The sequence below is a fragment of the Pelodiscus sinensis genome, chromosome 6 (genome assembly GCF_052426305.1).
Source record: "Pelodiscus sinensis isolate ZL-2025 chromosome 6, ASM5242630v1, whole genome shotgun sequence".
Classification (NCBI taxonomy): domain Eukaryota; kingdom Metazoa; phylum Chordata; order Testudines; family Trionychidae; genus Pelodiscus; species Pelodiscus sinensis.
In genome coordinates this window covers 51968131-51982897 of record NC_143057.1, presented here as the reverse complement: position 1 = coordinate 51982897, position 14767 = coordinate 51968131, and the positions used below count along the sequence as shown (strand labels likewise).

Below are 14767 nucleotides of genomic sequence, written 5' to 3'. Positions count from 1 at the left end.
GTGTTAATCAGGCCGCTATGTCCTGAATGGTCCCTTGAAATACATGTTAGCTCTGACTCTCTCTGTTAGTTTCCCAGATCTTAAGGGATCTGTGGAAGCTCAAAAGCATTTCTCTCTCACTGTGACGGGGAAGCCGACCCCGCACTTACTCTGGCCGCCGGGAGGGGTGGCCAGCCCCCCGGGGAGGGGGAAAAAGGGCCAGAGACCCCCGCCGGGCCAGGGGAGGTGGGGAATGCCGTGCGCCGCGGTGCGCAGGCGGCGGAAGGCAGGGAGGTAACCTGGCCGGCGGTAGACCCAGGGGAGCGGGGTTTGATGCTGGCCAGGAGGAAGCCGGAAACCCCGCTAAGCGGGGAGTTTAAAAAGCGGCCTGGAGAGGCCAAGGGGGGAGGAGGCAGGAGACCGGAGCTCGGGCTGTGGCTGCCGGCAGTTCCCTCCCCTTATGGGAGGCAGCGACGAAGAGGCCCCAGGAGAGCCCAAGCGGAGGCCGAGGCCATGTCCGGGGCAAGCTGTCGGCATGGACAACAGAGCCGGACCCAGGGCGGAGGCCAGAGCCAGGAGCCACTGGAACGGAGGAGGCCATTGAACCGAGGGCGAGGCAACGCCCACCGAAAGACATACACCGCGGGACACGGGAGGACTAGAGCCGGTGGCTTGGACTTGGGGTAGGAAAGGGGTTGCCGGTGGGGGGTGCTACTCCCCCGGGACTCTGTGCAAACCCGCCAAGCAAGGAGCCGGTCACACTCACCAACAGAAACTGGACCAGTTATGGATATTACTTTATACCCCTCATCTCTCTAATATACTGGGACCAAGAGGGCTAAAACAACCCTACAGAAAGCAGCAACAGTAGCAGTACAAAGGCTGCTTGTTTTTTAAATATCTGAGTGTTCAGATCCTTCAAAAAACAGAAGACTTGAAGATTTTTCACTACATAGTTCTTCTTCGCTACCCCTAGCCTTGCCCACACACACAGATGTGCTACCGGAAAAATGAAAACTCGTCCTTTTTTAAAATCAATCAAACAATGTAATTTAGTAGTGGACTTCATAATTTACAAAGGATTTCACATAGTGAAGCTTAAAAGCTACACTAACCACTGCCCTCATTTTGTCATTCTTCTAATGAAAATACTCTAATAAGAAAGATGGTTCAATTGAGGCATAACTATTTTATCCAGTGATACGTCTATCCTTTCCTCTGAAAGCTGGAAGAAATTACAGCCTAGAACCATACCTAATTCACATCGCTCGCAAGGACTGCCCCAAGCAGCTCCTAAAGTAGCGCAACATTCCGATTTCAGTGTAGCACCATTGATGTTCACTTCACAGCGACTGTCTTGGATATTCAGCCAGCATGTTCCTTTCAGACTATCTGCAGTGGATTAGAAAAGAATTGGAGCTGTCAACCAAAAAAGAGAGTTTATTTTCAAATCTGTTTAAGGTAAAGCACATTTATCAAAAAGGAAGAGTTCTTAAATTTCTTCTATTTTTCTCTGAACTAAGTTCTACACCAGGGATGGACAAAAGGGCCTCCGTGAGCCGGATCCAGCCTGCCAAGCGGGTTGATCCGGCGCACGGAGGCTCTGCCGATCCCCCACCCCGCACACCAATTAGGGTCTTGGGGTGGGGGAAGCACATGAAGTTTCCTCTAGCCTGCTAGGAGCACGCAGCACTTAGAAGCACCACGCGCTCCTGGCAGGTTAGGAGTCATCTTCACGCACTCCTCCGCCACCAAGCCCTCATTGGCCTGGGAGCCAGGGGTAGAACGTGAGTTCCTCCGCCCTGCCCCTGCCCTGCAAGGAGCACACAGCACTTAGAAATGCCATGCACTCCTGGCAAGACAGAAGGAGACTTCACACACTCCCCTGCCCCTAAGCCCTGATAGGGGGCAGAAGGGGGAGGTGCAAAGTCTCCTCCCACCGCCAGGGGCATGTGTGCCTAGGGGGAATCGGGGAGGGGCAAAGACTTTACACTCTCCCCCACCCCCAGATCAATCATGTTCTGTGGATGGGGAAGCAAGGACGTATCCTGGCCCTGCCCCTTCTGGTGCGGCCCAAGGCCAGTTCAAAAATTTCTAAAGTGGCCCCCGGTAAAAAATTATTGCCCACCCCTGCTCTACACCTTCAGAAATTCACATATTTCTGAATACAGTGGATGCTATCTGCCAATATACATCTTTATTCTATCTATGGTTATAGCACAGTAAGTTATATCATAAGATTATTTTTCTTAATGTAATAATTCAAAAGGTCAGGCATAAATCAAGTGTTATAGACCAGATTCTGATCTCTCCTAAACATGCATAAAATCAAAGCAATTCCACTTGGACCAAGGTTACAGAGTTCAAAATTTGCACTAGTATTACTGACATTAACATCTATCCCATCTAGTATATATAATTATAACTCTGTGTGCAGTCATATTATACACACACACTATATGTATAGCTATAGTATAGATATAGCTTATATATACACATATATATAAATGTTTTCACACTATATCACTGAATTATCTAATAATTCCAAATTTTACTTCAAAGCAAAATCGTATTTAAAACAGTCACAGAGTAAATCATAAAATCCCATGGTTAAACTCCTTCCAGCATTCAACAGGAAAAAATACACGTTAGCATTAAGTTTAATGTTTTCAGTTTCGTTTCACTTGTGATGAATTTGCCCATCATGTTAAGACGACACAACAATTCTTAGGAATACCAACTGCAGACACTACATTGTGTTGATAATTTATAAATACAGCATAACACTTCCTGGAATGATCTACAACATGTACTTGTTTGGATCATCTAATCACTAGAATGTAGCTTGACTTATCACTAGCACCAGGGCTGGCCCGAGCCTTTTTGGCACCCCCGGGGCGCACGGCGCATGCGTGGGCTGGCCACGGCCGCTGGCGTGCAGCCTGAGGTCTGGCCCCGGGGCGCACAGCGCATGCGCTGCCCAGCCCGGCCTGGCCAGTACTGCTGGCGCATGCACCGGGCTGTGCAGGGCCCCGCAGCCATGCAGGAAAGGGTGCTGCTGACCGATGCTGCGGTAGTCCTGGCCTAGACACTCCAGAGAGGTGTTTTGGCAGTATAGTCGAGAAACCACTATAGTCCAAATAATTTAAACTATATAGCTAGTGATTTTCCTCATACCAGCTGTACCTGGATCTTCCAGCCAAAATCTGCTAATCTTGTCTTATTTCAGCCCGTGAATTTAATTCCCTTCATTTTACACAATCTCTCCTACTAAAATAAAATTTACAAAGGGTAGTTGCTGTAACTTTTCCTTTGGAGAGAAAGTTATTTATTACTCTGCATCAAAGCCTTTTTTCTACCACGTGCATATCTTTGATTCTAACTTGAAATAGAAATATATTCATGCTACAGGCAGATGGCAGCCTATTACTTTTTGCACTATGGTTGAATGGTATCAGAATTTCACAAATCATAACTCAGAAACACAAAGAAAGTTATTTAAAGGAAAACAAACACTAGTATCTCTGTGCGTATATTAATGAAAATGGCAATGCAACATTTATTCAACATTTATGGGATCTTGAAAAAAAAAAATCGACTCTTCTCTCAGTAGGTGACTGACCACAACTCCATTAATAGAAATGTCCTGCCTGAAGACATTCATTTACGAGTACTATTAATGCAAAAGTAACATGAACCAGTGGCTAAAAGCAGCTTTTTAAAACACAGTGTTTATGATAGCTGCAAAACTATCATCCTTTAGAGACCAAAGTCCTCTCTCCACAAAAGAGATAAAAGTATAGGTAGCAGCCATGCATACTTCCCCACACTCTCCATTCCATTGTGCTTTAAATGGGATCTGGAGTCAACCCATTAATTTTAGGGTGATGATGAAATTCAGCAACAGTGCTACTTACACTCAGGCATGCATAGGGAGTGGTGCACTAGAATAACATCACTTCAGTACTATGTTTTTAGCATTATTGCAACATAACTCTCGCATGCTTTCACTTAAGTGAAAGGTGTGTTATAATTAAATTTGAAATAACTCCTATCATCATTAGTAAGATTAACATTTTCTCATGGTTATTTTTTTGCAAAAGATAAGGACCAACTGCAGGTAATAAACAAGAATTCACAGAAGCCTATGACCTGTCTGACTTTTACTAAAAAATAATTGGAGAGGAGCAGGTGACATGATATGACAATGGAAGCCTGAGCCTTAAGTGGGGGCATGAAAACCCAACCCCTGCTGTGGGAAAGAGAAGAGTCTAGCACCTCCTGCTGTGGCAATTGACATTTCAAGAGCCACACCCCCACTTTCCATGACAGCTGATGACTCTGGGTGTCCCCACTGCCTGTAGTGGCTGACAGCTCCAGCCCTGTTGCCTTGGATGTAAAGTATCACAGAGCTTCCTGAAAGTCATAGAATCCATTACTTAATCATTAGGAAAAGAAAGAAAGAAAAAAAAAAGAAAAAACCCTCACTTCACTCATGTCATATTTGACTAATTCTGATCTCGGATATCAGCATAAACCTGAGTAAAACTGGTTTGAGATCAGCATCATGCCGATATATCTGTATTTGTCTATATATCTTAGTTCATTAGATACTCCTTTTTCACTATATCAATATACTTTCACACTATTGGCATATCAGAGAAGCACTTCTGCTATATATTTTATAGCTTGTAGTCGTCTGTCCCCATTTGTAGCTTTACAGTGTCAAAGCTGATAGGGCACACATCAAAGAAGAGTGGGGCAGGAGGTATTGGTACATTCAGGACCCAGTCCTTTCATTGCAGGCAGGAGCTTGGAGAAAAAGTTGTTTCATTAGCTTACTGGTTTGTAAAACTGCATATATTTAAGGTTTGGCAAAATTCGTTTTTTATATATTGATTTTTATCCATTTCAATTTTAATATTTGCAGATTTCACAAGTGTGGGAATCAGACAATATTTAAGACAGATGCTGAGATTCAAAAAGCTAGTGTTATACAAATTGTCAACATCAGAAAAATATACAAAGTAACCTTAAAATCAAACTAAATTTCTCTGGAAGCAGTTTTCTTATTTTGCATGTCTGTAAATTCTGACGATTGTCAATTTTTTGATGGTTTGTGTGTGCATGGTGAAATCAATGTTTATAGACATTTACTGACCGAAAGTTAAACCTTTCAAGCTTACCTGTATTTGACAAAAGTGTTTATCAAGTTTTTTACATAATAAAACAGCTATTTCCTGTAGACCTTACATAGAAATAATCACAGTCAAACTGTCTTACTTGCAATACCACTAAAGCCAATAGGAATTTTGCATAGCTAAAAATTATAGGATTAGGTCCTAATTTTGTAAATCCATATTTGTCAATTTAGCTCTGCCTCCAAATCTTTTTTGCTCCTACAAAAATACTTTAATCGTTATATAAATGATCTAAAACCTGATACAGACAGAACCCACATCAAAGTCAGTGAAGCTGTACCTGTTTCAGGAGTTCATGACTGGGTCCACAATGCTCACTTCCAAATTAAGTTGTTAATATAACTAATGTATGTTTATATTGCTTAAATCATATCTGGCTCAGCCTACCAATGTTTGTCTCTCTTCCTTTAAAAAAAACAACCCAAAACAACAACAACAACAACCCAGAACAGAACTGTCAAGCAAAAACAAAAAAATTTTTAAAAAAGGATTTTAAAAAAAGGAGGCTGCCCCTTTAAGATGGCTGCTATCTTGGGCACCAGTTTTAAAAACCACAGCTCCGACCCAGTAAGCACAGAGAAGCGGGGGGGGGGGGGGGGGGGGGGGGGGAGGGGGACGGAAAGCCGGCAGGGGGCGCAGGAACAGCTTCACGAGCATCGCTTTTGGGGGTAAGAGCCGCATGCGGCTGATGAGCCGCCAGTTGGCCACAGCTATACTATACCAATCAACCTATGTCGTAAGATCCAAATATATATAAATATTGTCCCTTAATTATTTCATATCAGTTTTGCATCTGGAAAGATAAGAAAGTTTAAAAATAATCTAAGTGCACAGATGAATTTAGTGAGGTTCACACAAAGGAAAGGACACAACCTCTTAGCGAACCACAGATGTGCCAAATTAAAAAAAACAATCCACACACTATTGCTACGTGGGAATCTAAGAAGTCTGGGGTCCAAAGATAATCTTCGACTATAAACCTTTTTGTCAAGAGTAGGATACACCAACTCATCAGATTGAACAATCATAAGTGCTTTTCAAGTCTCTAATTCCTTCTCCCTCCTAATCACAATCATCTTTGTCTTTTCTGGACTGAGTGTCTGACAAATCCTTCTCATCCAGGAAACTGCAATATCAGGATCAGATGAATTGAAAACTTACAGCTTACTGCCCAATTCCTCTCACAAGATCCCCTACAGTCCTCAAATACACACGTATAAGTAGGAGAGGAGGGACAAAATAGAAACCTTGTGGACACTTGAAGTGGACATGGGTCTGTAAAACATCATGCTTTCAAACTTCTGGGAAAGGTAAGAACAAGACATTGGCGAATGTACCCAAAACCAATGACACCTTGGTGTCAATTTTTTTAAAGGCTGCTGCTAAATCTAATAAAAATCAATCACACTTGACCATTTTTCCAGTTTGTAGAGATCTCCAATCAAGGATATTAATACAATGCTTAATTTTATCCCCACACCACAGAAATACCTGTTACTGAAAAGACAAAAAGTCAAGAAGCATATTCCAGATGAATCCAGAACTTTCTTGACATGTCTTGCTTAATATCCTCGCCCAGAAAAGGAAGGTATGAGGCCGTAGAGTAATTGGAGAGACCAGCAACATTTAATTATAGCTGTTTAAGCAATAGGCTAACCACCTTTTAGTTAAACTGACATCTACCCCTCTTAGGCTATGTCTTCCCTGCGACGCTATTTCAGAATATCCCGAAATAGCTATCCTGCATCTTCACATCAAGCCAGTTATTTCGGACTCACTATTCCAACGTCCCTGTAAACCTTATTCTAGGAGGAGTAAGGGACAATTAGGAATAGCACTTTTATTTCAAAATTTGGCGCTGTATAGGCAGCACCACATGACAAAATAAGCTATTTAGAAACAGCATTGAAATAAGATAAGCAATTTGCGTAGCTCAAATAGCATATCTTATTTCAAGTTACAGTGCAGTATAGATGCATCATTGGAGAGAAGCAATAACAATCTCTACCAATAATGGGCCTAAAACCTCCCCAATTGGTTCTCATAAGTCACTAAGTGCATGGATCCATAGCAGCCTACACCTGTCAAGATAAAATAATATTAATGAAATTGTTATGCCTGTATTCTCTGTATTTGTTTCTGCTCCAATGGAAACAGGCAAAATAGTCTGGATTTGATCAATGTTATTCAGAAAACAAGTCCAAAATGTCTCACAGGAAGATATTCTAGTTCACACTCTACCAAGTACAAATTACCAGGACACTTTTGTTTACTTCTCCATTTCTTTAATCAATGTAATCATTTCCCCTTGTTAATAACAATAAAAATAAATAAATAAAACCAAACACACACCACACCTAGAGACTCACCAATGCAAATCAATCCAGTAGAATCCAGTTTACTGCCAGGTGAACACTCACAATTGAAAGAACCAAGATTGTTCCTGCAGGCGCCATTGACACAAGGGCTGATTTCACATTCATTTATATCTATAATCCAGAAAGAAAAGGTACCGTTAGGACAGTCATGCATTTCTGGAAAATATTACGCTGTATAAATGAAGCGGTGAACCGTGAGATGCCAGAATGTCTGGTAAATCTGGCTTTTGCTTTATTTTTTTTTTAGATGAGGTACAGTGTGTGCATGTGTGCGTGTGTGTGTGTGTGTGTGTGTGTGTGTGTGAAGGAGTATTTGCATATTTTTGTAAGTGTTAATTAAAGGGCACTTTTTACAAGAACAGAAACTTCCAAGAACTTGGAGAAATTTTTTTTTCCCAGTCACTTATAATTGTCCTGTGAGAAATCCTTTTTGCATGAAAAGCAATGCATTCCCACCACAACATGCTGTGCACAAACAAAGGTCATATTGTTTCTGTCATTTATGGCTCCACAAGGCTTTAGAAGAATTTTTAAAAACCCGTCAAACTAAGTATTACAATGTTGGCTGCGATTCCATAGTTCTGGAAAGTGCACAAGAAATAAGACTGAAACTGTAATACTCTAAATAGTATTCCACTCCAGCCACTTTCCTTCTCACTTTCATCCACATGAGTTTTTTTTTAAGCCTATCCACATGCAAGAATGAGACTCCGGCTGCTAGAATTAGCCTTTTTAAAAAAGCGAAATTATTTTTTAAATTAAAAAACACCACCAGCAAATTCTTCCTAACTGTAGTCAATTATTTCTTTCTGCAGTTCACCAATTTTGTTTTAGGTTTGGATCCTAAATCAAAACAGATTTCCTAAACCAAACAGTTCCTGTCATGGGTCAGGAATTACTGAGTTTTGGTGCATGCTTACGTTCTCAAATACTGACACAGAAATAATACCAAGCTGGAGTACTGTGTCCAGTTCTGGGCGCCACATTTCAAGAAAGATGTGGAGAATTGGAAAGGGTACAGAGAAGAGCGACAAGAATGATTAAAGTCTAGAGAACATGACCTATGAAGCCAGGCTTCATGAACTGGGCTTGTTTAGTTTGGAAAAAAGAAGATAAGGGGGGACATGATAGCGTTTTCAAATATCTAAAAGGGTGTCAAGGAGAAAGGAGAAAATTTGTTCCTCTTGGTTTCTGAGGACAGGACAAGGAGTAATGGGCTTAAAGTGCAGCAAGGGAGGTTTAGATTGGAATTAGGAAAAAATTCCTAACTGTCAGGGTGGTCAAATATTGGAATAAATTGCCAAGGGAGGTGGTGGAATCTCCCTCTCTGGAGATATTTAAGAACAGGTTAGATAGACATCTGTCAGGGATGGTGTAGGTGGAGCTTGGTCCTGCCTTGAGGGCGGGGGGCTGGACTCGATGACCTCTTGAGGTCCCTTCCAGTCCTATTATTCTATGATTCTATGATTCTATGATATAAACCTAAAATAGCCCAACACAAATTAATTAAAAATTAAATACAGGATCCAGGTAAGTATTGAAAACAGGACATGTATCAATGATTGATTTTAAGAGCATTACTATTAAAGATTCCATTTTCTATTTGGTACACATTTATCTCTTTATGGGCTTTTGAGATCATAAGAACAACTATGAATTTAAACTATTCACAGAATCATACATGTTAATAAAAAGAAAAAAAATCTGAAACCTTTAGGAAACTGATTTCCAAATCCATCTCCCTCTCCCCCTCCTCCCCCCCTCCCCAAAATTATTGCACTAGGGACAAAGCCCATTTCCTTTCCTTAATGGGGCTGTTTAACTAAATTAAGTGACCAGGACTTGGTCCTTGATATGAACTGTTTTTTAATAATTATAGTGCTTTATGCTATTATACAAAGCAGCTGCTTTTGAGAATAAATATGAAGTTCTTATTTCCATATGACTAGCAGGAAAAAAAGCATTTGGTGGAGGAAGATCAGAGTGATACTATAGATATTTTAAATATTTACCACCTGCTAAATGATTCTTGAGGTAGAACTAGCTTTGGAGAACCTACATGTAATGTACTTCTGCACCTTGCTTTCAATAACTAGACATTCTTTAAAACTGAGAAAAACAGGTAGATAAGGGTATCTGAACAATGTTAGGATATGTATGTTCTCCCTTTCATAGGACTAATCAGAAGAAATAGATCAGTCTTCTTTTTATTAACTATTAATATATACACACACACACAAATACAACAGAAAACATTAAGGTTGCATATATAAGCTCTCAAAAGTTAGGAAATTTTAGAAAAAAGGTTCCCTATGCAATGTTAATTTGGCCTTCTTGAACATATGGTCCACTGTGATTTAATTAGATGATCACATACTATTTTATTCTCTAGGAACTCCTGCCTCATTCAGTGCTGCAGGATGGATAGGGCCCATGTCATGAACAGCTATGCAATATTTGTTTTATCTTTGTGCAGGTGTGTAGCTCTGCATCTTATTTACTGTACACTATCCAAAGCCTGCTCTCAGGAGTGAATTATTAATTTCCTCATGGTCTTTTCTGTGCTGGTCTCCACTAAGGATGCTAAGGACTAGTCGATTATCCGATAAGCAAATGCTTTTTGGATAGTCGAGTTGACTAGTCAATTTCTCCCCCCCAACCTCCTCAAACCCTCTTGCTGCCTCTATCAGATAAAGGCAACAAAGGGGGAGGGAGGAAAGGGGGTACTTCAAAGCAGCAACGTCATCTTGGCTTTTCAAAGGGGGCAGCGCCACATGGAGTCCAGGACCAGCTCCGTGCAGCACTGCTTTGAAACACCGAGCCAGCGTTTCAAAGGGGCAGCACCTCACAACTGAACCCAGGATCAACTGTGCAGCACTGCCCCTTTGAAATGCTGCTGCAGCATTTGCATAGAACCCAGGGTCAGACAAAAACAACAAACAACTTGCAATGTGTTTACAACTGTGTTATAAAAGCAATACAGGTTGTAATGTTTCATTATGGTTTCTACCAAAAGTCATATTAATTAAAACTATAGCATATTGAATAGCATGCACCTTAAGCATGTAAAAGCATGAAAAAAATTTACTACTACAGCTAAATGTTACAGCTAGTAAGGTTAACTGAAGTGCTTATCATTTCTTTGAAACAGAATCTGTAAGAAACAAAACAAGTGCAATGAATTTATTCCTCAAAACTACCAAACCACTCAATATTAGAAAAAGTGTAACAAATTTCATAGCTTCATAGTAGGACTGTCAAGCGATTTAAAAAAATTAATGGTGATTAATCACGCAATTAATTGCATATGCTGCCTCTTTGAAATGCATCGGTGGTGTTTCAAAGAGGCAGCACCACAGGAGCGTGGGATCAGCTAGAGTCCCCAGTTGACCCCATACTCCATACAGCACTGTCCCTTTGAAGCATCGGAGTGGCCTGGTTCCGTGTTGCTGCCCCTCTGAAGTGCCACTCCGGAGCAGCACTTCAAAGGGGCAGCACAGCATGAACAGCATGAAAATTAATGCGCTAATTTTTTTAATGTGTTAATCCTGGTTTGCATTAATTGCAGGTGTAAATGCAGATAAACTGACAGCCCTACTTCATAGACAGCTTTATACCAAATCATTACTGGATCATTTTTGCTTGATCAGCAAAATCTAAACATTAGCCTAACTGGGAGGCTAATTTGAGATTGATACCACAGATCATTCATATACTGTGTTATAATTTAATATGCACACAAGCATATTAATAGTAACTGACAAGACACTTCAGCTCCTGCTGCAGAAAAAAAAATATATTTTAAGGTGTCTGAATTAAAATAATTATGCTCAGAAAGAAAACTTTCCCAAAACTTCAGATTTCAATTCAACCTAAAATTCTGGGGAGTGAGGTACGAAGTCAGTTTCTTGAAGTGGAGAGGTGGAGTGTGTCTCTCTCTTAAGCACTGAAAACAGTCTAAGCGGGGATCGCTCACTGGCATGGACCAACTGCAACATGACTTGAAGTCCAGGGACCCAAGTCTTAATTGATGTGATATTTGTATCACTCAGGGCAGAGAACAATGACAATTTTAAAAATATACATGTTTTGCAGCAACAAAAGAACAATATTAAGTCAGTAAAGCAGATCCAGGATCCACTTAAAGCAATATTTCCAACATACTGACATCAATAGTACCAGGACATACTCCTAGTTAATATGCCCATTTGCAACATAGCATCACACCACAGAAAGCTCTTGTTCAATATCAGGGACAGATGAGGAAGACTGGATTTCTGGGACCAAAATAAACATATTTATTTAGGTCACTAATAAGAGATCTACACAGAATGCTCTAGAGATAAATGAGCATTTTCTTTAACATTTTTGTCAAGGAATTCTAATAAAACATATGGTCATGTGGAAAATGAACTGGCTATACCAGAGAAAGTTCAGTCATGCCCAGGGTTCCCTCTTAAGATTTTCCAACTATGAGTGACTGACTTTTGGCTTGTGCACCAATATTGAGGTCATGCGTGCTGATTTGGATGTATGCCGCCATGGCACCCAATTTATTAACACACACACGTTCCCAGCCGCCAGAGCGGAAACCACCCACCATGGCAGCATGTCCCGTTCCCGGCTTCTGGAGCAGATGTCCTCCCCCGCCCAGCCATGCTGCAGGTCCCATTCCTGGCCCCAGCCACCAGAACAGGCCCTGACCCTCTGCCACGTGGCAGCCCCAGCTACCAGAGCAGGCCTCCCCTGCTGCCACACAGCCATGACAGGTCCCAGCCCCCCGCTCCAGCGGCTCCTTCACCACACCGTCTCAGCTGGCCCCACCGACCAGAGCAGCTTCCTGCCACATGAGGCTGTGCAGCCTTCTGGGGGGAAGGGAGAATAGTTTGTGCATGGCTGCACAGGCGCGCATCTTAGTGGGAACTATGGTCATGCCTCATCATTCTAAGAGAATTCCACTGAGAGCATTGACAGGATGCATCCTATGATTTATACCATAATATAGACCTTTCCTTCCCTTTATTATCACTGACTAGATGAACAATATCCAGATGGCTCCCATGAAGCATATTTACCTTCACATGTGTCAGTTTCAGTGCTGAATACATAACCCTTTGGACATGTACAGCTGTAGCTTCCAGGTGTGTTTCGACATAGGCCATTGTCACACAGCAGTCTGTTCACTGAACATTCATCAATGTCTGGAAAAGATCAGGCAAATACATTAATGAATAAGCGTGCCCTACTTTTTTCTAAGTATTCTTTTTGGACTCTCAGCAGCAGTCATGTGTCTCAAATACATATGCAGAAAACTGAATGTCAAAGTAGAAATGCTAATATTTTGTTTCAAGAGGTTAATTAACTTTCAAATCCCTTTTTACCCCAAATTCTATATTACATTTAAGAATATTCACTACTATTTTGTGACTATATATCATTTTTCAGAAAAGCACAGCTTTATGGTCTCAGAATGTCCACCAGTAGAACATGGCAATCTTGGGATATTTGGCAGTTTATGAACAGTCATGATTATTATCACCTTTGGATTTGTCTATTTGGCAACCAGAAGTGATGTTAAACATGCTTTTAAGAAAAATTCATTAAGAATTACATCCAATGCCCCATGTGGATGAGCTGCTGGGAAGAATGTGGAATGTTGAAAGCATATCCATGTTGGACTTGATAAAAGTGGACTCCCAATTGCCCTGCCAGTGGACTCCCAGGAAAAGGTAGCCTTCCCTACCCCATTTGGACTACACTAATTCATGACTTTGCCACGTGGCAGACATCTTTCAGTGGCAAATGGGCCAGGTGCTGAGGCCCTGCCATCAGTGTGCAGTGACCTATATTGAGGACGTAGTCCTCTACAGTTGCAACTGGGAAGACCACAAAATATCATTGAAGTTGTTGTGCCCTCAAGACAACATGGCTTACTTCAAAAGCAGCCAAATTCCAATTAGGACAGCAAGAGGTGATGTATTTCTAGTGCACTGTGGGGTGGCCTAGCCCTGGGGGGACAAAGTCCAAGCACTGAGAGGTTGTCAGATATCATAACCCAATTTGACATTATTATTATTATTATTATTTACAGCTAGTTAATTTCTACATATAGTTCAATTACTGTGGGAATTCACTTATTATTCTTACATGTGAGAATACACTGAAAATGTTTTCCAACCTTCCCAGCAAAATGGCAAAGGCTGCTCGAGAAAGGAGTAGACTGAAAGGAGCAGATTTACTTAAGAGCTTTAGTGCTTTTTCATTGTAGCTAAAAGTCTTCTCTCATACACTAAAGTCTTCCACTGAAATCAGTGCAAGTTTAATCATTAATAATTAACTCAACTCAAATAACTTACCAACACAATTCCTTCCAGAGGGATCAGATTCATATCCACTGTTACAATTACAACGATAGCTGCCACGTAAGTTTTCACAAATTCCATTGGAGCAAATATCAGGATCCAATGCACACTCATTAATATCTGTATGAATATAATAGAGAAGATTAATGCAGCTATATTACACATTAAATGCTATGAAATATCTTATCTTGAAGTAGGTGCACATGCCTCTGATTCAAAATATCTATTTATTTTTTAAGTGCAGTGACTATGGATTCAGGGTCTAAGCCATTCTCTGTACATTTCATCTCATAGGATCCAGGACTTTTCTACATTAACAAAACAAAACAAAATTACTCTTTCTATATGCTGAGTCTTGTGGTTTATATAGCGTCATTCAGCACTACAAGGATACTGGGCCTGATTGTGATCTCACAAACCTCTTTTACATTGGGGCTACTCTACTTGTTTTGATTACTTTACTTGGACTGATTAACAATGGTGCATCTGAGATCAGGATCTGGCTTCCAATTTACAAGTGCACAAATTCACACTCAAACATACTCTTTTTAACCTGGCATTAAAGATTATAAGATATAGAAAGGGCTTTCTTAAGAAAATGTAAATTAGTGGAATCTTGTCTACTTTGTGGTGTCATTAACTAATCTTTAACCAAAGTTCACTAAACTTGACTCCATCTTGGGGAACAGTTAGATTTCATGCCTCATCCTACCACTCTAAAGCATTCCATCTCCTTTTCCCTTACAAATTTTTTGTGGTAAAAGCCCAATACTCTCCTATGCCTCAACTTTTCTGATGTCTTCATGGGGCAACCAGGTGGGTCCTTGATCATGAGCAGAATGAGGGA

The 14767-nt window shown here is 40.9% G+C and overlaps 1 protein-coding gene across 1 annotated transcript in view; it reads right to left on the bottom strand.

The window, feature by feature from the left end:
• The window catches only part of FBN2 (fibrillin 2), a 279412-nt gene that overhangs the window by 130660 nt on the left and 133985 nt on the right, over positions 1–14767 (bottom strand). Inside the window, exons 18-21 of the mRNA XM_006131867.3 lie at positions 13915–14040; positions 12634–12759; positions 7550–7669; positions 1234–1371 (exon numbers count right to left, since the gene is read on the bottom strand). Coding sequence (XP_006131929.3) covers positions 1234–1371; positions 7550–7669; positions 12634–12759; positions 13915–14040 — 510 coding nt within the window. The remainder of the gene's footprint in view (positions 1–1233; positions 1372–7549; positions 7670–12633; positions 12760–13914; positions 14041–14767) is intronic.